This window comes from Oncorhynchus keta, chromosome 26, assembly GCF_023373465.1.
Source record: "Oncorhynchus keta strain PuntledgeMale-10-30-2019 chromosome 26, Oket_V2, whole genome shotgun sequence".
Taxonomy (NCBI): Eukaryota; Metazoa; Chordata; class Actinopteri; order Salmoniformes; family Salmonidae; genus Oncorhynchus; species Oncorhynchus keta.
In genome coordinates, this window is record NC_068446.1 from 38,490,872 (window position 1) to 38,515,222 (window position 24,351).

General features: G+C 43.2%; 1 protein-coding gene across 2 annotated transcripts; it reads right to left on the reverse strand.

Annotated features, from left to right (window-relative positions):
• Positions 1-8,402: 8,402 nt before the first annotated feature.
• On the reverse strand, positions 8,403-22,552 carry LOC118359355 (tripartite motif-containing protein 66-like). 2 transcript variants are annotated; one of them, XM_035737895.2, is made up of 10 exons: positions 22,441-22,552; positions 21,730-21,942; positions 21,302-21,467; positions 21,140-21,215; positions 20,465-20,690; positions 19,034-19,620; positions 15,559-15,691; positions 15,247-15,321; positions 11,060-11,212; positions 8,403-10,795 (listed from the first exon to the last, which is right to left on the reverse strand). In XM_035737895.2, the coding sequence occupies exons 2-10, from the start codon at positions 21,922-21,924 to the stop codon at positions 10,601-10,603; spliced, it is 1,806 nt and encodes a 601-aa protein (XP_035593788.1). In that variant the 5' UTR covers positions 21,925-21,942; positions 22,441-22,552; the 3' UTR covers positions 8,403-10,600. The 2 variants fall into 2 exon arrangements, with proteins under 2 accessions (XP_035593788.1, XP_035593787.1); XM_035737894.2 differs by having other exon boundaries at positions 22,356-22,529.
• Between the last annotated feature and the right edge of the window lie 1,799 nt (positions 22,553-24,351).

The following is a 24,351-nucleotide window of genomic DNA, read 5'->3' on the forward strand; positions in this document are numbered from 1 at the left end:
GTGGGTCAGAAGTTTACATACACTCAATTAGTATTTGGTAGCATTGCCTTTCAATTGTTTAACTTGGGTCAAACGTTTCGGGTGGCCTTCCACAAGCTTCTCACAATAAGATGGGTGAATTTTGGCCCATTCCTCCTGACAGAGCTGGTGTAACTGAGTCCAACATATAACACTGATAAATAGTGTAAGAACACTTCTTCTCAAAGTGACATAACCCCATACACTTAAAATGCCACAGATCTGACCTGTACTTAAAGGCTCCTGATGTGGCCTGGGGTGGTCTAGCGGTCTAAGCCGCTGTCTCTGGAGCACATAAACATCACTTCAGCATGGGTTTAAATCCACCCTATTGCCATCTCAGTATATTCTCTTATCTTTCCACTATGTCTCTATCCTATAAACAAAAAAAGAGAAGGGCTGCCTCACATCTTCCTTGATTAAAAACAGACAGTTAGATTGAGGATGGAGAGGTAAAATGTGCAGTTGATAAAAGCAAGTAAACCAGAGAATAAGACTGCATTCTTCTGTTGCCTCTCATCCTCAAATCTCAAAATCTTCTTAATGAAGAGAAATATTCCGCCACTGGTGAAAAATAAAAGACATGCTGCCAGACTCAGCCATTCATAACAGTATACAACCTTTCATCTGACCAAATGGACCCACACGTGGCTGTATATCACTACTGCGCAAGAGTCACTGTCACTTACTCAAAAAAACATCAAACTCACTTCGCTACAGTGTACAGTGTACAGGTCATCATCTCATACACTCCTTCCCTCCAACTAACTCCCTCTAAGTCGCAGTATAAACCCACTCAACACACATAGAAAGGGCTCTATCCAGCTCTCAGTATGGCTTAAGGGGTAACGCAGCCCTTCATGGTATTACATAATGTCTGTGTCATAAGAATGTCTCATGGGGCTGCGACAGAACGCTAAAGTGCCAATGGTGAAATTAGGGATAAGCCAATATGCTTCTCCAGCACTGTAGGTGGGGGAGAGGTTCATTACTAACATATAGTACTGGTGAGCATTCTGACCCCAAATGGCAAGAGCATAGTGCGTCATTGGGGTGAGTGCTATCAGTGCATTGTGTGTAGATAATGTTCTAAAAGCACTTTACAGATCAACTAAATGATCATTGGGTACCAAGTGTTTTATATCCTCAGATGAGACAATTTAGCAAATGTAACAATGATACATTTGAATTGCATTAGTTATAATCCTAAATCCACCAAATCTGGGTAATCAAAGGTTTATTTTGTAATGTCTTCTTAACCAGCAATATTTTCCACTTACCTTATAAAGTGGTAATATGAATAACAAAGGAACAAAGGTATGAACAGCACAAGGCAAACTGAATACATACTGTGCATTACTTTAACCAAATAATATATTTCCGACAGGGCATATAGCCTAGATAGCTGATGTACACTACAGGAATGAAGACTGCACGTCAAATGACATCATGTGACACGCTTCGCTCTTTTTCTCATGGTGTGATGGATAATGTTCTTTCCTCTTGCCGAGTTAGATTCCCAAATTTGGGCATAAGGCAGGCTTTGACATACTTATTCTCTCGAAGTTCAAATACTGGGCATGGAGTGAAATAACAAATGAATGAAATACTAATTGAATAGATATTAATTTGGCTCCGCCTCATTTGAACTTGAGTTGGTCTTTGTTGTGCTGTAATGTTGATCCAAGTCCATGTCTTGGTCAGGGTGTTCTGTAGGATATTATGAGGATAGCGATATTTAGTTAAAGATGTCTGTGGCCCAGATATTAGGGAGAAGACAGTCCAAGCAGCCCTTGATTAGAAATGACCTCCTTCACAGTATTTTCACTTGCATGTTCATTCATCTGCCAGTTAAATATTGGCCATTTTGTAATGAATGAGACACAAATTCTAAAAAAGCGTTCCGGCCATTATTATGAGCTGTTCTAAATTCGAGTAAATTCATTTATTTTTGTCTTAATTAGAAAATGTACTTTATTTTTGTTTTATAAATACATGTACATTGCTTTTTCTTGCTTAGACATTCGTAACAGAGAGAGAGAGAGAGAGAGAGACAGGTACAGAGAGAGACAGGTATAGAGAGATAGAGAGAGAGAGAGAGACAGGTACAGAGAGAGAGAGAGACAGGTACAGAGAGAGACAGAGAGAGACAGGTACAGAGAGAGAGAGAGAGAGAGGTACAGAGAGAGGGAGAGAGACAGGTACAGAGAGAGACAGGAGAGAGAGAGAGAGAGAGAGAGAGAGAGAGAGAGAGAGAGAGAGAGAGGTACAAAGAGAGACAGGTACAGAGAGAGAGAGAGGTACAGAGAGAGACAGAGAGAGAGGGGCAGGTACAGAGAGAGAGAGAGAGAGAGAGAGAGAGAGAGAGAGAGAGAGAGAGAGACAGAGAGAGAGAGACAGGTACAGAGAGAGAGAGAGAGAGAGAGACAGGTACAGAGAGAGACAGAGAGAGACAGGTACAGAGAGACAGCTACAGAGAGAGAGAGAGAGACAGGTACAGAGAGACAGGTACAGAGAGAGAGAGAGAGAGAGAGAGAGAGAGAGAGAGACAGGTACAGAGAGACAGGTACAGAGAGAGAGAGAGAGAGAGAGAGAGAGAGAGAGGCAGGTACAGAGAGAGAGAGAGAGAGAGAGAGAGAGAGAGAGAGAGAGAGAGAGAGAGAGAGAGACAGGTACAGAGAGAGACAGAGAGAGAGAGACAGGTACAGAGAGAGACAGGTACAGAGAGAGAGAGAGAGAGAGAGAGAGAGACAGGTACAGAGAGAGACAGAGAGTAGGAGCCAAGACATGATAGGTAACCCAGTCGCAGGCGTATGTCTGTACTCCGGATTCAGCCGCGCTACCACTAGGCCAGACGCTAGCAGCCGGAAAACTGTTATGGACATATCTGTAAGCGTTTTTAAACATATTGCATTGCTTCCAAAATGATGAAATCCCTTACAGTGAATGGTAAGCAAGTGTATGTTTGACAATGCACACTTCCAGCTGGCTCTAGTCTATGCGATTGAGTGTAGAGTAAAAAATACATGTAGGTCTAGTAGAATATGTCTCCATTACTTGGGGCTTGCTGGTTGTACTCCCTTGAGGTGTGTTGGCTCTTCACCCAACAACGGTCAAAAACACATGTGGCTCGGCTTCTTTAGAATTAGAAAAAAGTAAAGAACGTGCATGTGTAGAGAATTATCCTTCCCCTTGATACAATCTCAAAATCAATTTCCCCATTTTACTCAACATCACCTAAAAGGCTGTAGGCTTTTAAAAGGGGATCTTATCTCCTTCCATGTGTCTTCTTTCATTTGTTGTTAATGCCCATGGTACATAAAAGACATTCAGATGGTGGGTGCATGGCAACAAGGATGCAGAATGTAATGCTCACCTGTGGGTTGATATTGATGGGTTGTCGGCACTGTTGGTTTGTTTAGGTCAGGAGAACTAACGTGTCAGGTTAGGACAACTAATGTGGCAGGTTAGGACAACTAATGTGGCAGGTTAGGACAACTAATGTGTCAGGTTAGGAGACTGAGGTTAAGGTTAGGAAACGGGATAGGGTTAGTTAAAATGCTACAGTTGTCAACAACTGTTATCCTCAATGCGACAACTAGATAGAGCTGTAATGATAGCCACAAACCATCAGTCTCGAAAACCATCAGCATCATAACACCTACAGGTTAGCACTGGATTTTTAATAATGCTACTAACGGGAGATTACATGGAGCTCCAGGCTAAAATAATCGTGGTTGCAACGAAAATAACTGAGGATCTATACAGACCAGCTGATCTGACGTTGTTACGGTGTCAAGCCGGCTTGATACTAGACAAAGGAAACAGTCATTGGCTTCATTCAATACTCCTGCCCCCAATGAAGTAACATCCTATCAGGAACAACGAGATCAGAATAGGAAAAATATAAATGGAAGAATATGACATATTACAACTAGTGATGGGAAGTTCGGCTCTTTTATTGATTCTCATTTTTTCGAAATCTTTTGACTCATTTTGTTCATTTGAGGCAGCAATGCCCAGAGCACGCAGGACGCCTATTCATAGAGAATATTCAAGAGTCTCGACATAGAACCCGTCGGGTATTGGCTTGGAGCCTTTTTGAGTGCGCGACGTCACTCTGCTTACCGAAACACCAAAAATGGTGGACAATTTCTCTAGGGTCTGAAACCAGTATTAACCACCAAATTCAATGACAGTTAACATAAAATTTAAATACGAATCTGACATTGTTGTCGATGAGGGCTTGTTAGCTACAGTATTTGATTCAGAAATGCTAGCTAGCTAACATTAGCTAGACTCGGGAGCTCATGGGGACATAGATAGGCTTCAGGAGCCAACTGGTTAGACATGATAACCAACAATAGCTGGCGACTAATTCTTTTTAGACAAATATTTTCAACTCTTCGACTTATTTTATCCACTGACCACTGCATTTAAGAGGAAAGCTAATTTCTGAAATGTAGCTAGCTTGATCACTGGCCAGGCAGTAACCATTAACTTATCGTGGATGAATACATTTGTGTTAACTTGCTCATATCAAGCAATACGTACCAGACCATTTGTGGAAAGGTCAAAATAACAATTAGTGGGCTCGTTTTTTGAATGATCAGACAGTGAATCTAAAATAAACTGCTAGCTAGTTGGTGAGGCTTTAATTTATTTCCCAATTAATTTGGTGATCAAGCTGAAGCTGTGTTTCCCAAGTAGTTTGGTCGGTGCTAACTGCCCATGCCGATGGAATCAGCTAGCTAAACAGAAGGCTCTGTAGAGCATCTGTTTGACGTCATTAAAATGACTAAAATGTCAATGTAAAAAGTTATGCACTCAATAAGGCTCAACCAATCACCCGACGGCTCATGAATATTCATGAATTGCCCCCTCCTCCTACAGAAGGAAATTTAGCCTACCGGCGAACGATGAACTGACAACTCGAAAGGGTCATGATTCTACTAAAGTTCACCGTAAGGGGTTTTAAAGGCTCTGCATGGTCAAGCCCGACAACTGGCCCGACAACGTGAAGTTAGGATGTGTTAGTTATTCCGTGAGAGATTTTAGGTGCCAAGCTTATGGTCATGTTGCAGCAGTATGTAGGTGGGAGATTCCTAGATGTGAGAAGTGTGCAGGAGGGCATGAGATGAAGGAATGTGTAGTATCAGGTGGAGAAAGTTGTGTGTATGGTGTGGAGGTGCCCATTGGGCTGGAGATCAGAGGTGTCCAGTGAGAGAAAGGCAGATTGAGGTTGCCAGGGTCAGAGTAGTACAGAAAGTGTTGTATGATGAAGAGAGTGGTAGAGGAATATGGATACAGGGTGAGGGATCATGAGAGGACTGACTGGCCTCACACTCCGGTGCCATTGGTGGCAGTGTATGCATCTAAATGTTGGATGTGATCCACCAACCCAATCTCAAAGAAAGAAGAAGAATTATCCAACGTCTGCAGTGACCTTACAGGGTTTACTGCAATGCAGCCTCAGCAGAAGTTAGAGCAGTCACACTTCTTGCTCTTTGGGGGATCGGTGATACGCATCCAATAAATTGGTCTGCACCACATCACTCATAGTGATTCAGGGCTAATCTCTATAGCCATCCAGCTAATTACAAGCAACTGGCTAAACGAAAATACCTGGCGCTTGACATAGGAGCAAGATGGCATGAAGTAAAAAGGCTGCACAGTTTTCTCACCTGCATCTCCATTCCGAATCTCCCTAATGCCCCCTTAGCCTATTGTTTAAATGTGTATTTCACAGTATGTTGAGGTAAAAATCCGATGTTAATGCTTTATGTTCATCGTCAAATCAAGTGCATTATAGTTCAAAACAACTTTGACTACCACAACCGATTTCAAGTATATACAAATCGGATGTTAGTAACCACATTATGGGCCTGTTACAATATATCAGTCATGACGGATTTGACAAATATCCACTTTGTTAGATTTGTTGAATGTGCGCCAATCTAGTGTCCTTCAATCCCCCCATTTTGCATTCCATTGACCTCTTTACCACATCTACCCCCATTACCTCCCAGATCTCTTTCCAGGAGTTCAGACTCCTTTCTGTGTCTTTGAAATCCCTACATGAGGTTTCATAAAGATGTTTTTTGATAGGCTTTGATAGGCTTTGATAGGCTTTGATAGGCTTTCATCAAAGTTCTCCATGTTTGTTGACTATCAGATGCTTTTGCATTTTGTTTTGCCAGATGTCTAGACTGTATTTTCCGTACTTGACGCACATGTGCTTTGCTTTTCAACTAGCTGAAATCTAGCTAGTCGCAGTCTGTGTGTAAAGCAGAAGTTGAAAATATTGAACACTGCTGCACCGCCTAGATGTAGGCGTAGTTTGACTAAGTAATGGTCTGCAATTAAATGTGTTAACAATGCAGCCTATATCAATTAGGCCTATGATTTAGTTAACTACATCGAGGCTACTCTTCTACGAAAATAAAGTAATGAACAACTTAATTAAAATACCACATTGTAAATTAAACTGACATGGATTGCAGCAATATATGATGCCAATTTAAATATCATTATAACGAAGGCTTCAAATCAAATCAAATGTATTTGTCACACACACATGGTTAGCAGATTTTAATTCGAGTGTAGCGAAATGCTTGTGCTTCTAGTTCCGACAATGCAGTGATAACCAATGAGTAATCTAACCTAACAATTCCACAACTACTACCTTATAGACACAAGTGTAAAGGGATAAAGAATATGTACATAAAGATATATGAATGAGTGATGGTACAGAACGGCATAGGCAAAATGCAGTAGATGGTATCGAGTACAGTATATAAATATGAGATGAGTAATGTAGGGTATGTAAACATAAAAGTGGCATGGTTTAAAGTGGCTAGTGAAACATGTATTACATAAAAATGGCAAGATGCAGTAGATGATATAGAGTACAGTATATACGTATACATATGAGATGAATAATGTAGGGTATGTAAACATTATATTAAGTGGCGTTGTTTAAAGTGGCTAGTGATACATTTTTTACATCAATTTCCCATCAATTTCCATTATTAAAGTGAGCTGGAGTTGAGTCAGTGTCAATGACAGTGTGTTGGCAGCAGCCACTCAATGTTAGTGGTGGCTGTTTAACAGTCTGATGGCCTTGAGATAGAAGCTGTTTTTTCAATCTCTCGGTCCCTGCTTTGATGCACCTGTACTGACCTAGCCTTCTGGATGATAGCGGGGTGAACAGGCAGTGGCTCGAGTGGTTGTTGTCCTTGATGATCTTTATGGCCATCCTGTGACATCGGGTGGTGTAGGTGCCCTGGAGGGCAGGTAGTTTGCCCCCGGTGATGCGTTGTGCAGACCTCACTACCCTCTGGAGAGTCTTACGGTTGTGGGGGGAGCAGTTGCTGTACCAGGCGGTGATACAGCCCGACAGGATGCTCTCGATTATGCATCTGTAGAAGTTTGTGAGTGCTTTTGGTGACAAGCCGAATTTCTTCAGCCTCCTGAGGTTGAAGAGGCGCTGCTGCGCCTTCTTCACAACGCTGTCTGTGTGGGTGGACCAATTCAGTTTGTCCGTGATGTGTACACAGAGGAACTTAAAACTTACTACCGTCTCCATTACTGTTCCGTCGATGTGGATAGGGGGGTGCTCCCTCTGCTGTTTCCTGAAGTCCACGATCATCTCCTTTGTTTTGTTGACATTGAGTGTGAGGTTATTTTCCTGACACCACACTCCAAAGGCCCTCACCTCCTCCCTGTAGGCCGTCTCGTCGTTGTTGGTAATCAAGCCTACCACTGTAGTGTTGTCCGCAAACTTGATGATTGAGTTGGAGGCATGCATGGACACGGAGTCGTGGGTGAACAGGGAGTACAGGAGATGGCTCAGAATGCACCCTTGTGGGGCCCCAGTGTTGAGGATCAGCGGGGTGGAGATGTTGTTACCTACCCTCACCATCTGGGGGCGGCCCGTCAGGAAGTCCAGTACCCAGTTGCACAGGGCGGGGTCGAGACCCAGCTAGCTACAGTGAGAGACAAAGTATTTGATCCCCTGCTGATTTTGTACGTTTGTGTTATGGGATTTTTTTATGAATAATGACTAAATGATGTACACATTTAACGTAGAATTATCAAAAGTAAATGTAATTGCTCAAATAAACTTCAGTATCTAAAGTAAAAGTCATTTAAAATTCTTTATATTAAGCAAACAGTATCATTTTCTTGTTTTTGAAATTTACGGATACAACATTTACAAACAAAGCATGTGTATTTAGTGAGTCCTCCAGAGTCAGTAGGGATGACCAGGAATGTTCTCTTGATAAGTGCGTGTACTGGACCATTTTCGTTTCCTGCTAAGCATTCAAAATGTAACGAGTTGTCACGTTCGTTTGTAGAAACGGACCAAGGCGCAGCAGATGTTGAGTTCCACATTATTTATTAGAAAGTGAAACTTAGCAAAGACAAAAACAAATAAACAATAAACTAACAACGAACTGTGACTACAGCGATGCTACGTGCAATAACTCAAAACAAGATCTCATAAAACACAGGTGGAAACAATGCCACTTAAATATGATCCCCAATTAGAGACAACGATAGCCAGCTGCCTCTAATTGGGAATCATACAAACACCAACATAGAAAACAAAACTAGAACCCCACATAGAACATATAAACTAGACTAACCCCCCAGTCATGCCCTGACCTACTCCACCATAGAAAATAAAGGCTCTCTATGGTCAGGACGTGACACGAGTACTTTTGGTTGTCAGGGAAAATGTATGGAGTAAAAAGTACATTCTTTTCTTTAGGAATGTAGTGAAGTAAAAGTTGTCAAAAATATCAATAGTAAAGTACAGATACCACAAAAATCTACTTAAGTAGTACTTTAAAGTAGTTTTACTTACTGTAAGTTCTTTACACCACTGCATGTAACAGACAGTTACAAGCAAGTTAATGTTTCCGACATTTTTGGACTACTAAACAACTTGATTTAGAACACCCGAGAGTTACTGCAAGTTGCAAAGAAAACCGGAACTGCCTCCACTGTTCCAACACCATTTCAACATCATCAATTCACCTACACTTAGTCTACTAATACAGTAACAACTAAAAGATTCCAAAAACAATTTAGTCCAAACAACGTTAGCTAACTACAATGTGGCTGTCCATGGTACTGATTCCTGTGTGTGTGTGCATAAGTGGAAAAAACATGTTAACTCACCCTACGGCCAATGCCATCCTCCACTCTTTCATGTTAACAAAATGTTTTATGACTCTGGCATACAGTACACACTTTTAGTTTTTGTTGTCCTAGGCTACCTGGCCAAAATGCTTGCTGGCTAGCCTAACTTCCTTTCATGGAGAACAATTAGACAGCTAGTTAACATTAGCCTACTACTGTTACATCTAGCTACATATTGAACTTCCATTCTCTCAGGCCAGAGGCACAATGTATGAATTTATGGTTGGATCAGAATCGCTATTATAATCATTGGTCAGTACGGATAATTAAGTAAAACCACAAGTCCAAATCCCTCTCTCTGTCAATGGCTAATTTAGGAAAGGAACAATTTTAGCTAGCTAGCTAGCCACCAGAGGTCATCAACTCAATGAGATGCAACAATTCAATTTATTTTCTGATAAATTATGTTTGGCTTGATGTGATTGGTGTGAAGCCAAATTCAAACTGGCTTCCCTTGACACTTAAAAATGTGGTGTGCCAGGACCATTCACAGTTGAGCTTACTCAGTTTAGCTCAACGCTGATTAGATATCATTGTATAAAAAAAAATATCAAGGGAGGCTAAATGTGTGCTGGCTTCCCATGCATTCAAATATCATACTATTTTTGACCAGACAGCATCAGATAGATGGGCTACACATACAGAGAGGTGCTGTTTCACTCGATCGGATGCTTCTCTGGTGAGATACATTCAGTCTCTTGCGAATTGAAGGAAAATGATGAAACACAGAGACGAAAGGTCAATTAATTAATGTTTTTTTTGTTGTTGTTTTTTTGTCCATTTTTGGGGGAAACCTGGCTTCCCTTGGCAGCCATGAATAGACGCAACTGATCTTATATGCTAACATTAGCTAGCTGGCTAGATGGTTGTGGTATTTTTGCTGCCTAGGCAGCGTAGCTACAACTCTTTAGCTGGTCCCATGGTTGATTCAGAGTTTATTTCAGTTGTACGGAATGATTGTCAAATAGATACATTGCTATAATAGCAGGATTCCATTTTTCTGATGATAAAACCAGCGGAAGGTGAAATAGTCTTGAAAAATGAAGGCAGCAATCAGGACTAAGAGTAAACTCCGACATCCGCGGCCAAAATCGGTGGTCAATAATGGTTGCTATTAAGATCACTGTGTGTGTGATGTTATCAGTATTGATGGTTTAACAAAAGATCCATCGATGGAATCAATTGGCATTTAATCACTTCAAATTTGACAAGACTGTAAAACACAAATTATGAATCAAAAGTTCCCATATGTCTACATTCCTTGATTATAAAATAATGTATTTAGATATAGCCAGACTAAGGTTTAATTAATATTAAAAATATACAACTATGTGAGATGTTTTGTCACCATACAACATTACACCAGACCACTTCAGAAGTCAAGGAAGTGACCTCGTTTCTTCTTCCTGTGGTAGTCCCTCCTTTTCCTGTTCAGCCAAGCGAGACTGTTCTTTTTCGCTCTGTCCTCGGTCAGCGTGGGGAAGGCTTGGCTGGGAAACACCTCCCTCAGCTTGGACAGGAAGAACACCTCCAGGTTACGACCTGCGTTGGCGACCTCAGAATCCGGCTACAGGTCAAGAGGTCAGATGTCATGAAGGGAGCTGCAGAGTTCAACTTTCAAGACCATGAAGGACAATTTATGTACAAAACAAAAAAAATAAAAAGCTGTGTTCCTGGCTCCTATATGTCTATGGGAAAATCCCTATGGCTTATTGGCAAGAAAAAAATATAGGTATAGTTTTAGTTTCTGGAAATTGAATATTATCTTAACATTAACAAAATATTTTTTAAATAACAAAATAATGATTCAATTCATATGGATTTGACCTACATAATTGAAAGTTGCACAGTTCCTGAACATGAGTAGGACGTCGTCCACAAACTGCTGGGCTGTGAAGTAGTGAAGAGTGTTCCTCTGGTCCAGCTTCCTCCTGATCACTGATAGGTCCATCGGCCTCTTAATGATCTGGTAGTAATGACGAGCCTGGAGCCCAATCACAGAGTCAATTTAATTTTATCACAACATAAGATGGTGCGCGCCGAAGAGGATGGCTGATGTTTTACATGCTCCTGGTCAGTTGTGCTCTTTTGTTGTTTTTGCATTGTTTGTAACTTATTTGTTTACTTATTTTGTACATAACGTTTCTGCTACCATCTCTTATGACCGAAAATAACTTCTGGACATCAGAACAGTGATTACTCACAATGAACTAAAATAAGCTTTTTCCTTTAACGAGTCTGATGAGAAGGATATACTGCTCTACCGGGAACAGGCCCAAATCACCGTAATTTGCGTGAAGAGATGACGGAGAAAGAGGACAGAGGATGGGCTGTCTTCTGAGAATCCGTAGGCGAGCGAGTAAACTCCCACGGCCTTCCGTTCTACTTGCTAACATGTAATCATTGGAAAATAAAATGTAGGACCCACCATTACGATTATCCTACCAACGGGACCTTAAGAACTGTAATATCTTATGTTTCACAGAGTCGTGGCTGAACGACGACACGGACAATACAGAGCTAGTGGGATTTTCCATGCACCGCCAGAACAGAGATGCTACGTCTGGTAAGACGAGGGGGGCTTGCGTGTCTTTTTGTCAATAACAGATGGTTCGCAATGTCTAATATTAAAGAAGTCTCTTTTCTTTCAAAAACAAGGACATTTCTAAGTAACTACCCTCTGTAGTGCCTTGCGGTCGGAGGCCGAGCAGTTGCCATAACAGGCAACTCTTGATGGTGCAGTTGTAGAACCTTTTGAGAATCTGAGGGCCTATGCGAAATCTTTTCAATCTCCTCAGGGGGAATAGGTTTTGTCGTGCCCTCTTCACCACTGTCTTAGTGTGCTTGGACCATGTTAGTTTGTTGGAGATGTGGACACCAAGGAACATGAAGCTCTCAACCTGCTCCACCACAGCCCCGCCGATGAGAATGGGGCGTGCTCGGTCCTCCTTTTACTGTAGTCCACAATCATTTCCTTTGTCTTGATCACGTTGAGGGAGAGGTTTTGTCTTGGCACCACACGGCCAGGTCTCTGACCTCCTTCCTATAGGCTGTCTCGTCATTGTCGGTTGTTTCATCTGCAAACTTAATGATGGCGTTGGAGTTGTGCCTGGCCGTGCAGTTATAAGTGAACAGTAAGTACAGGAGAAGACCAGGTACATACACCTGAGGGGCCCCAGTGTTGAGGATCAGCAAGGCGGATGTGTTGTTACCTACCCTTACCACCTTGGGGCGGCCCGTCATGAAGTCCAGGATCCAGTTGCAGAGGGAGGTGTTTAGACCCAGGGTCCTTTGCTTATTGATGAGCTTTAAGGGAACTATGGTGTTGAACGCTGAGCTGTAGTCAATGAATAGCATTCTCACATAGGTGTTCCTTTTGTCCAGGTGGGAAAGGGCAGTGTGGAGCGCAATAGAGATTGCATTATCTGTGGATCTGTTAGGGCGGTATACAAAACAGAGTGATTCTAGGGTTTCTGGGATAATGGTGTTGATGTGAGTCATGACCAGCCTTTCAAAGCACTTCTTGGCTACAGACGTGAGTGCTATGTCGTCGGTAGTCATTTAGGCAGGTTACCTTAGTGTTCTTAGGTACAGGGACTATGGTGGCCTGCTTGAAACATGTTGGTATTACAGACTCAGTCAGGGACAGTCTGAAAATGGCAGTGAAGACACTTGCCAGTTGGTAAGCACATGCTCGCAGTACACGTCCTGGTAATCTGTCTGGACCTGTGGTCTTGTGAATGTTGACCTGTTTAAAGGTCTTACTCACTTCCGCTGTGGAGAGTGTGATCACACAGTCGTCCGGAACAGCTGGTGCTCTCATGCATGTTTCAGTGTTATTTGCCTCGAAGGGAGCATAGAAGTGGTTTAGCTCGTCTGGTAGGCTCGTGTCACTGAGCAGCTCTCGGCTGTTCTTCCCTTCGTAGTCTGTAATGGTTTGCAAGCCCAGCCACATCCGACGAGCGTTGGATCCGGTGTAGTACGATTCGATCTTAGTCCTGTATTGATGCTTTGCCTGTTTGATGGTTCGTCGGAGGACATAGCAGGATTTCTTATAAGCTTGCAGGTTAGAGTCCCGCTCCTTGAAAGCGGCAGCTTTAGCTTTTAGCTCAGTGCGGATATTGCCTGTAATCCATGGCTTCTGGTTGGGGTATGTAATTACACTCGATGTATAAACCCATCCATTTAATGGGTATTTACCAATGTTTCGGCATCACTGTGCCTTCCTCAGGGTGAGCAAGAGTGGGGACGACGTCATCAATGCACTTATTGATGAAGCCAATGACTGATGTGGTGTACTCAATGCCATCGGAAGAATCCCGGAACATATTCCAGTCTGTGCTAGCAAAACAGTCCTCTGCTTCATCTGACCACTTTTTTAATTGACCGAGTCACTGGTGCTTCCTGGTTTAATTTGAGCTTGTAAGCAGGAATCAGGAGAATAGAATTATGGTCCGAATTGCCAAATAGAGGCGAGGGAGAGCTTTGTACGTGTCTCTGTGTGTGGAGTAAAGGTGGTCTCAAGTTTTTTCATCTCTGGTTGCGCATTTAACATGCTGATAGAAATTTGGTAAAACCAGATTTCAGTTTCCCTGCATTAAAGTCCCCGGGCCACTAGGATTGCCGCCTCTGGATGAGCGTTTTCCTGTTTGCTTATGGTGGAATACAGCTCATTGAGTGCGGTCTTAGTTACAACATCGGTCTGTGGTGGTATTTATTTATTTCGCCTTTATTTAACCAGGTAGGCCAGTTGAGAACAAGTTTTCATTTACAACCTGGTATGTCGACAGCTATGAAAAATACAGATGAAAACTCTAGATAGATAGCATGGTCTACAGCTAGATACTCTACCTCAGGTGAGCAAAACCTTGACTTACTTAGATATCGTGCACCCGCTGTTTACATATATGCATAGTCCGCCACCCCTGGTCTTACCAGACGCCGCGGTTCTATCCTGCCGATAGAGCATATAACCAGCCAGCTGTATGTTGATAATGTCGTCATTCAGACACGACTCTGTGAAGCATAAGGTATTAACGTTTTTGATGTCCTGTTGATAGTTTAATCTTCCTCGTAGGTTGTCAATTTTATTTTCCAATGATTGGAAGTTAGCTAGAAGAACAGAAGAGGCGGGGGGTTTATTCGATCACCTTCGAATCCTCAGAAGGCAGCCCGACCTCTGTCCCTTTTCTCCGTCGTCTCTTCACGCAAATGACGGGGATTTGGGCCTGTTCCTGGGAAAGCAGATTGTCGTTCACGTCGGGCTCGTTAAAGGAACAAAAAAAAGCTTTTGCCAGTCCGCGATGAGTAATCAATGTTCTAATGTCCATTAGTTATTTTTGGTCATAAGAGACTGTAGCAGCAACATTATGTACAAAATAAGTAAAAAAATAAGTTTAACAATGCAAAAAAAATTAACATAAAAACGCAATCCGTTAGGAGCATGTAAAACATCAGCCGTCTTCTCCGGGTGCTGTCTTCTTTTTCTCTCCACTACATTCCTAAAGAAAATAATGTACTTTTTACTCCTTACATTTCCCCTGACACCCAAAAGTATTCGTTACATTTAGCAGGACAGGAAAATGGTCTAATTCACCCACTTATGAAGAGAATATCACTGGTCTTCCCTACTGCCTCTGGCAGACTCACTAAACACAAATAACTTTGTTTGTAAATTATGTCAGACTGTTGAAGAGTGACCCTGGCTATCCATAAATTACATTTTTTTTAAACAAGAAAACCATAATGTCTGGGTTACTTAATATAAGGAATTAGATATGATTTATACTTTGACTTTTGACTCTTAAGTATATTTTAGCAATTACATTTACTTTTTATACTTAAGTATATTTCAACTTTTACTCAAGTAGTATTTTACTGGGTGACTTTTACTTGAGTCATTTTCTATTAAAGGCATCTTTACTTTTACTCAAGTTTGACAATTGGATACTTTTTCCACCACTGAATAGAGGAAGATATGTCAATAGACTTGGAGGAAGATGATTGGTGCCTTTTTACCAGTGGGCTGACAGGCTCCTGGAATGGAGCACTGAGGACGTGGCTGGACAACAGAAGAGTCAGCTTCTCACACCTCTGCAAAGAAAGAGATACACGTAACTAAAATCATACTGAACCCCACTATTCCCTTCATTAAACCATGGTAGTTCCCAATCCTAAACAGACACTGTAGCTGGCTCTTATCTACTCTCCTTTAGCATATGTTGGCGATGTGCTGTAAATCTGTCTATGCGAATACTTGTATGCTTGACTGCTGTATGACATGGAAAGAATGTCCTAACACATACAGTGAAGATCATCATCATAACCCACTCTTTGGTCCAGGCTGGACAGTGTGTATGGTGTGCCTGCCCCCTGGTGGTCTGTCGAGGGATGTATGGTCTCACAGTCATAGCCCACCCCAGGTTCTTGGTCACTCCGGCACAACGTGCACACCCAGTCGCCCCTGTGGGACAGAGAGAGAGGGTCAGATTCATATTTGTTCCATTTCCTCATCTAATCCAGAGGCTTTCAGTATTACATAAACTGTCAGTATGGTTATTGGTAACAGAACACATATTGTTGCCCTGTGAACATTGCCAACAATGCCAACTCAAGACCGGTATAGTTTTGCACGACAGCAGGGCCGGGGTTATGTGCGGGCCTTAGGGGGCCTGGCCCGCCCTACCATACCTCCTGTGCCAGTCCCCAAAAATTATTGATCATGTATTTGACAGAGATGCACGCAGACAGAAAGATGCATCAATCGAGAGTTTCAGCAGAGAGGAAGAGGTGAAGCGAGGGGGCTCACTCTTGCCAAAATCTGCCCAGAATAAGCCCAATGAGTTTCTTTGGGAATTATATGCAGACCCAGGTGCGCAACTTTGTTTTTAGAAGTGGGGGGGACCAATTATTATTATTTTATTTTTTCTATTTTTCAGTTGGATAAACACTCCAAACAGCCTTCCCGACCGCTCGGAGGCATCCGCATGGTCCTAAAGCACACCGTTGCCTCGTTTTGTATCACATTCCAAGGATAAAGCTGGGTGGGGGACAAAAATACAATTTCCAAATGTTGGGGGGACATGTGGAAGTATCACCCCTGTGCAGACCTAAGCTTGTCGCCTGCCTTCCCGCCTTTGGGACAACTACTCCCTTTGTTAGGGCAGAGACATGAGCATCTTGTCATTATATACAGATCTCTGGTTTCAGCCTCTTGCGAATTGGAAAGGAAAATTGGCTGGTGCACTGTTAGGATGCTGGCTTCCCCAAAAGTAAATTGATGTTTGGCCAAAATGATAGAATTACTACTCATGTCTAAATAAAAACATTAAAAATACTTCACCAGAGAGCATGACTTAGCCATAGAGGATCATTAGCTGATTTTCAAAAACAATTTTGTGGATTGTTTCAAATCATAAATGTGTAGGTCTATACCTATTTGGAAATCCTGCAATTTGGGTGGCGCGTATGGCATTATGTCTAGCTGATTGAGTTGAGGCTGTCAGTGAAAAGCATCTCAAATATGTGTGAAGATAATGTGTCTTGAGTATCATTAAAATGTTGTAACAAGAAGGAGGTGTGTGGCAAAGATATGCACTCAGCTCCAGAATGCACTCTGCTCTCCAGAATGCACTCAGCTCTCCAGAATGCGCTCAGCTCTCCAGAATGCGCTCAGCTCTCCAGAATGCGCTCAGCTCTCCAGAATGCGCTCAGCTCTCCAGAATGCGCTCAGCTCTACAGAATGCGCTCAGCTCTCCAGAATGCGCTCAGCTCTCCAGAATGCGCTCAGCTCTCCAGAATGCGCTCAGCTCTCCAGAATGCGCTCAGCTCTCCAGAATGCGCTCAGCTCTCCAGAATGCACTCTGCTCTCCAGAATGCACTCAGCTCTCCAGAATGCGCTCAGCTCTCCAGAATGCGCTCAGCTCTCCAGAATGCGCTCAGCTCTCCAGAATGCGCTCAGCTCTCCAGAATGCGCTCAGCTCTCCAGAATGCGCTCAGCTCTCCAGAATGCGCTCAGCTCTCCAGAATGCGCTCAGCTCTCCAGAATGCGCTCAGCTCTCCAGAATGCGCTCAGCTCTCCAGAATGCGCTCAGCTCTCCAGAATGCGCTCAGCTCTCCAGAATGCGCTCAGCTGTCTCCCACCAATTATTTCCTGATCATTGTGTGAATAGTTTGCCCTTTGATGGTTTCTTTTTCATAAGTTCCCCATTTCACCAGTAGGTCTAGTAAATGTACCCTTAATCCCTCTTCATTTGGTTACACACATTTCTGTTAATGCATGTATTCATTTGTCATTTACCGTTCTCATTCTCGGAGTGTAAATGTTATTTGCAGAGTTCACAACGATTATGAGTTTTGTCAATCTTTTCTTTGGAGTTTTCCATGAGCAATGAGTCTGGTTTCTCTGTCCTGATAACACGAGTACGGCTGAGCACGCATAGAAGTCACTGCCTTGTTTGGGGGCAGAACGACAGATTTTTAGCTTGTTGGCTCGGGGATTCGATCTTGCAACCTTTCGGTTATTAGTCCAATGCTCTAACCACTCGCCTACCTGTCGCCCCAAATAGGAGAAAGGCCCGTGCTTGTTGCGCACCGCAACATCACCCACCTTGAAGTCTAAACAGGAGGCAGTCAACATTTTAAAACTATTCAACCATAAAACGTAATTGTTAAAAAACCTTGACTTGTCATTTTATGAGGTATATTTTACCATTACAAACGATAGTTCCTCCATATTTGAAACATCTTTCTAACACTCCCGGCCTCGATAATCACCAAGCGTCAGTGTGAAAGAACAAACCACCCCTTCAAATTAGTGGATTCGGCTATTTCAGCAAAACCTGTTGCTGACAGGTGTATAAAATCGAGCACACAGCCATGCAATATCCATAGACAACTATTGGCAGTAGAATGGCCGATACTGAAGAGCTCAGTGACTGTCAACGTGGCACTGTCATAGGATGCCACCTTTACAACAAGTCCGTTCATCAAATTTCTGCCCTGCTAGAACTGCTCCGGTCAACTGTTGTTATTGTGAAGTGGAAACGTCTAGGAGCAACAATGGCTCAGCCGCAAAGTGTTAGGCCACGCAAGCTCACAGAACGGGATTGGCGAATGCAGAAGTGCGTAGCACGTAAAAATAAAAAACGCCTCTCCTCGGTTGCAACACTCACTACCGACTTCCAAACTGCCTCTGGAAACCATAACTGTTTGTCGGGAGCTTCATGAAATGGGTTTCCATGGCCAAGCAGCCACACACAAGCCTAAGATCAACATGCGCAATGACAATCGTCTTCTGGAGGGGTGTAAAGCTCATACTTCGACATACTTTTGGTCAGGTAGTGTATGATGATCTGATTATCCCAATATGAACAAAATTATTACAATGTTGAACTTCCCTAGCAATAGCTCCAGTCAAGACAGATAGAAAGGGAGGCAGACAGGCAGAAAAGAGAGACGAATGTGATTGAAACGTTATAGGCCTACTGCTGCATTGGCCAATAGCCTATCTCTGAGTTCTATGCGCTAATTTCATTCAAATATGCATGCACGCACGGGCACACATGGGGGGGTTCCGTGAAAAAACAAGCCCACCTATGGAAATCAAAGGCACATCCAACCTATTCGTTTTGGCGCCGGGTCTGCGTTACAGTATAATACACGTTTTCCTGAAATTGTATCTCCACATGTAAAATGTGCAGGATACACAAATATTCAAAGGATGTGAAACTCTATTTGGAAAAATGTTTAGAAGAAATCATTATAAAATGTTCATAAACACCGACAATGGCATCTTAATACATACAGTGGGGAGCTTCGGAGGGGTGGTATGTGGCAGGAGAGGTGGTAGACCTTAGGGCAGCCATCGCAGCACAGCAAGTCGCCCCCAGTGAAGCACACCGCACAGAAATCCTCACTCTCCATCCCTGCTGCCCCTTTCTCGTTCTCAGGCTGCTCCTGGGACACTATAGACCCATCGATAGATGCGCACTGCCCCACATGACCCCCCTCACTGTTCTCCACATCGGCAGGCACCCAATCAGATTCCAGTTTTGTTTCTGATTCCAACTTTGGATCTAACTCCATTGGCAGATTCAGTTCTGACTTTGGTTCCAGGTCTGATTCTATTTCCAGTGAATCTGAGCCAGATTTCAGATCTGGAACCAATTCAGACTCCGATTCAGACTCCAAGTCGAGTACTAGATCTGATTCTGGTGCTTGTCCTATAGGGGGCGATGGGAGTGCAGGTCTCTCCTGAAGTGGTGGTGGTGGTGGTTCAGTCCAAAGGGGCCCCTGTATTTGTGTTGGCTCCATCCCAGAGGCCCCTGGTTCTGATGCAGATGACTCTTCTCTGTTTGCTGAACTCTGCTGGAAATCCAGACTGGACCCTGTCTTCAAATAGAAGACAGACAGGAATCTAAAGTCACATTTATAGAATTGGCCAATAAACACATTACTCTATGTAGAACAGGGACAGGTCAGCTTGGTTGATGGGCGTGGAGGCCCAGGCAATTACCGTAACTGTGTAACCTCTCTAACCCAGTGTGATTCGAGGTGGCCGAATCCTAATTTGAGAAATGTCCATTCATGCAACTCTCATTGACATTAAACCCTGATTTAGAAATGAAACGTCTGACTTGTCCAATAGAGTAGGACTTTTTAAAGCACTAATGTATTTGTAACACTGTATCATAACATGAGAAAATATGTGGGGAACCAGGTGAATCTGTAGAGGTAGATACAGGGCCATTCTTTGCATCTTTACCATAATGACTATGACAGCATGGGCAGCACCATTGAGGGCAATTTTAAAGTAGACAATTACTTATTTTTCAACTTCTAGGAGTTTGTTGGCAGTCGGTAAACTAACTGAAACGGTGACTACTGCCATCTGGAGTGTGCTGTCAGAACAGGCATAAAGTCAATGTTGGTGATTTACTTCCACATGCAGTGAATGGAATGTTTGCTCAGGGCTATAATTCATTGGCTGTTCCCTCCTGCTGACTTGTATGTAATTCTATGATCACTTGTTTACCCGTAGGAAGTGCCACCCAGTTGACTGTTTCAAAATGTTGAAAGTACTCAATGGCACTGCAGGTCTTGTTGCTACGTATGTTGCTAGCAAATTACCAGTCCCTTTCATCAGCACCCATGGTATTTCATATTTCACCATTTCATGGTAAAGCATGCAGGCTTTGTGGCAAGTGCGCCCTGTATCCAACTCTATGGTCTGTACCTGTTGGACATGCTCCTCTGGGGTAATGACTGCCGGCAGAGGCGCCGCAGCGTCCTCAGTCAGCAACTCTGAGTGTGGTTGGCGTAACAGTGACACCAAAGACACCAGTGGCGGTACCATTGACAGGGCAACTGACTGTCCGGGGTCAAGTTTGATCCTCAGACGCTCCAGACGCACAGTGGCTACACAGGAACTGCCCAAAATCCTCTGGGACTCTGGATGGATCCTGAGGATATGGAAAATGGCCTTAGTCTACGAGGTCCTGTCTTAAACATAATATGCTACAAAATAACACTGGCCAATTTGCTCTGTAGTTATTTGAATATGTTGATATTACAAGACCAATGTAGTAATTTGATGTCAATGCCAATGTATTAAAAAAGTAAGTTGAAATGTCTGTTAGTTTCGCTTTACGTTTCTGTTTGTCTCAAACAGGTCTCGTTGCTATGTATGTTGCTAGCAAATTACCAGTCCCTTCTGTAATATTTTATCTGCATTCACTTCACTGTCTTGAATATCCTGTTTTGGTTTGTACGGTGTCCATATTAGGACAATCACATCGATGGAAGTTGTTGGTTCTGTCCTGAAATGGACACCGTAGGTCTGAGCGAACACACAAGACTGAGCATTACTATCCAAGGGATGTCATTATTTTCTGAAACTGACTTGGCATACCTGATTCTCTCCAGTGAAGCTGCTCTGGTTCTGTTATTCCCATCAGCCTCTCTGTTCTTCCCACTATGGACCCATACTGAGGAGATAAGTAGTACAGTTATGAGAGCAGCAACTCTGGCAATCCACTGTATTTAATTCCTTTATGATATCTTAGGGTACAACCATGAGAACTCTGTATGTCGGGCTCTGTCTGACAGACTGTCAAAGGAGCGATGGTTGTGTCAGGGTGATTTTGACGCTGCTGAGGGGATGAGGGGGACATCTTGGCTTTGCAGATAAATGTCCAACCTGGCCCCATTTCTATCCCACAGGGCTGAATAGTGCCAGGCTACAGGGAGGCAGACAAAGATGGACCAGTATAATCAGAGTAAGATAAACACTTCAACTTCCTGTCAACCTAATCAGTGTAACACTTTCGTTCAAAGTCCATGCAAAAAAACACATAAAAAGGCCATATCTCACTTTCTCTTCAATTCTCTATTTATTTCTATCCCCCTCTGCCCCTTTCTACATCTTCATTACTCTACTTTTTTTTTATCTCTACCACTTTCTCACTCTCTCTTTTACCCCTCCCCCCTTCCCTGTATTACCTGCTGTGCTGTCTGCCTCGGTGCACCTGTTGTGGTTACCAGGTTTGGGCCAGTAGTCTCAGTCTTCCCAGTGGGCTGTCTCTCCGTTGCTGTCGATGTCACCCGTTTGGCCATGGAGCGCTGGAATCCCCGCGGCAACAAAGTCGCCCGCCTTTGGGGCATGTTGCCATGGCGCCTGCGGGCCGCCGCTGCCATCGCCAGCGAACTGGATCCCTGGGTGGTAGACAGTGAGTTAGTCATGTGTCTACATCTCTACAGCTATAGGCCAGTTAACAATAGTCTTATATCTCTACAGCCATAGGCCAATTTACAGTAGCAAAACAAATGTCCCAATGGTATGCCATAACGAAAGATGCCCTGAATCTACATAAGCACCGAAAGATGCCCCGGACTATGCACTGAATTTACATAAACACCATAACGAAAGATGGCCTGAACTATGCACTACATCTACATTAACAAAACCACCAGGTGCTGATTGTAGTCGAAAGAAAAACAACAATTTATGACATCCAGCGAAAACATTACCACGTCACGACGAGACGACAGAAGGCACAGACGTCTACAGTAAAACATATACATTTTTTAATAGCGATTCACTATAGTGACAGCAGAATAACACTTACCTCTACAATGTCCCAATAGTGCAACAATAAACTTTTCTAAGCAACGAATAGGAGTGTGTGACTACAGAATAACTGTGTTTCTGACCTAATGAGAAGAGTGGTAGTGCTTTTCCTTTTCTCCGGGACAGTGTAAGATGGGATGATATAGATTGATGTTGCTGGATGAAGAGAGGAAAGAAGCAAAGAGATGACGAGGGAGTATCACGGTGGTCCTCCCTGATTGGAGGAACGTTTGACGCAAAAATTGTCCCTACACGCGTCCTCTCCCCCCTGGCATCTCATTAGTACCTGGATTGTATTCATTAGGGCACACCTTAGAAAAACATTTCGCAACAGAAAACAAAAACAAGTGTTCCTAATTGGTTCAGGCAGCAGCTCACTATTTTTCTTGCATTTTGTCCCTAATGAACACAACCCTGGTTTTGTACATGTGAGTTTGCAGTGCACCGCAAAGTGTTCCATATTAATCCACCTACACGTCAGATAGTGGTAGGGGTGTAGATGGAAAAGCATCTCACAAGTTTGGTTGTAGTGTGTGTGAAATGTGAAAAGCTGGACAATCAAATCTTCAAGCTTCTGTCACTATTATTGATGATGAAGCACACACATGCAATCTATACTAACGCTCTTTAAAGCTTGCGGGTGGGTACCAACATGTTAACTTGGACACAAACAGCAGTATCTGGTCTTAGACTTAGTCTTGCTGTCTCTGTGCTGGAAGTTTAATCAACTGGAACTCCTGATGTTCCTCTGTGTGGCCTGTGCTTGACGTTGTCTGACTCGAAGGGCCTTGTGCACCGTCATGTGCTTCAGCTGGCCAAATGGACCCGACCCGACCCCAACCCAGCTCTGTCTGCTGCCTTGAGTACCATCCCATGTCCATCTGCCCCTGGCTGCCTTGTAGCCTCTGGACCAGGGGCTGGTGACGAGACCACAGCAAATGTTCTGGTGTGATCTGTAGAAGGCCTGGAGAGGAGCCACTACAGGACCATCTTAGGGTGAAGTCTGGTCCACAGGGTACGGGGATGATTCTAGACCTGTTCCTGTGGGTTCTGCTGAGAGTTTGGATCTGGGTGTGACTGATCTGACTGATTCTGGATCTGTGATGTGTCTTCATATCAGGAAAAGCAACCCTGTTGAGGATAGAGCAGGGAACCATAGCTCTGATTCAAGAAGGCAGTGGAAGCCAAAGAGGAGATTGCCTGAGGCTTTGGGAGACACTGCTACAAAAGAGACACTGCTATACTCCTCAAAAACATGCCGGTTTTCTCCCTCAGTGACCAGATAACCTCAATGTAGACAAATTAAATGAGGTTTTAACCCCAAATGGCCTGTCGTGATTTAAATACATTACTTTTGGATATACACAGTCTACAAAATATTAAGAACATGGGGCATGGACTCTACAAGGTGTTGAAAGCGTTCCACAGGGATGCTGACCGATGTTGACTCCAATGCTTTACACAGTTGTGTAAAGTTGGCTGGATGTCCTTTGGGTGGTGGACCATTTGTGATCCACATGGAAAACTGTTGAGTGAAAAACCCAGCAGCGGTGCAGTTATTGACACAAACCGGTGAGCCTGGCACCTACTACCATACCCGGTTCAAAGGCACATACATCTTTTGTCTTGCCCATTCACCCTCTGAATGACACACACACATTCCATGTCTCAAGACTTAGAAATCCTTCTTTAACCTGTCTTCTCCCCTTCATTACACTGATTGAAGTGGATTTAACAAGTGACATCAATAAGGGATCATGGATTCACCTGGTCAGTCTGTCATGGAAAGAGCAGATGTTCTATATGTTTTGTACACTCAGTTAAATCAACTTTTTACAAGACGAATTAAATACCCAAACGGTATCTTATAAGTCGTATTGACAAATATATATTTTTAAATTCATTATTTGATATGGGAAGATTTTCATACCTAGAGTGGCTATCTGCCTTGTTCAAAGGCTAGTGTCCCAGTATAACTGAATTTTGACTTGAGG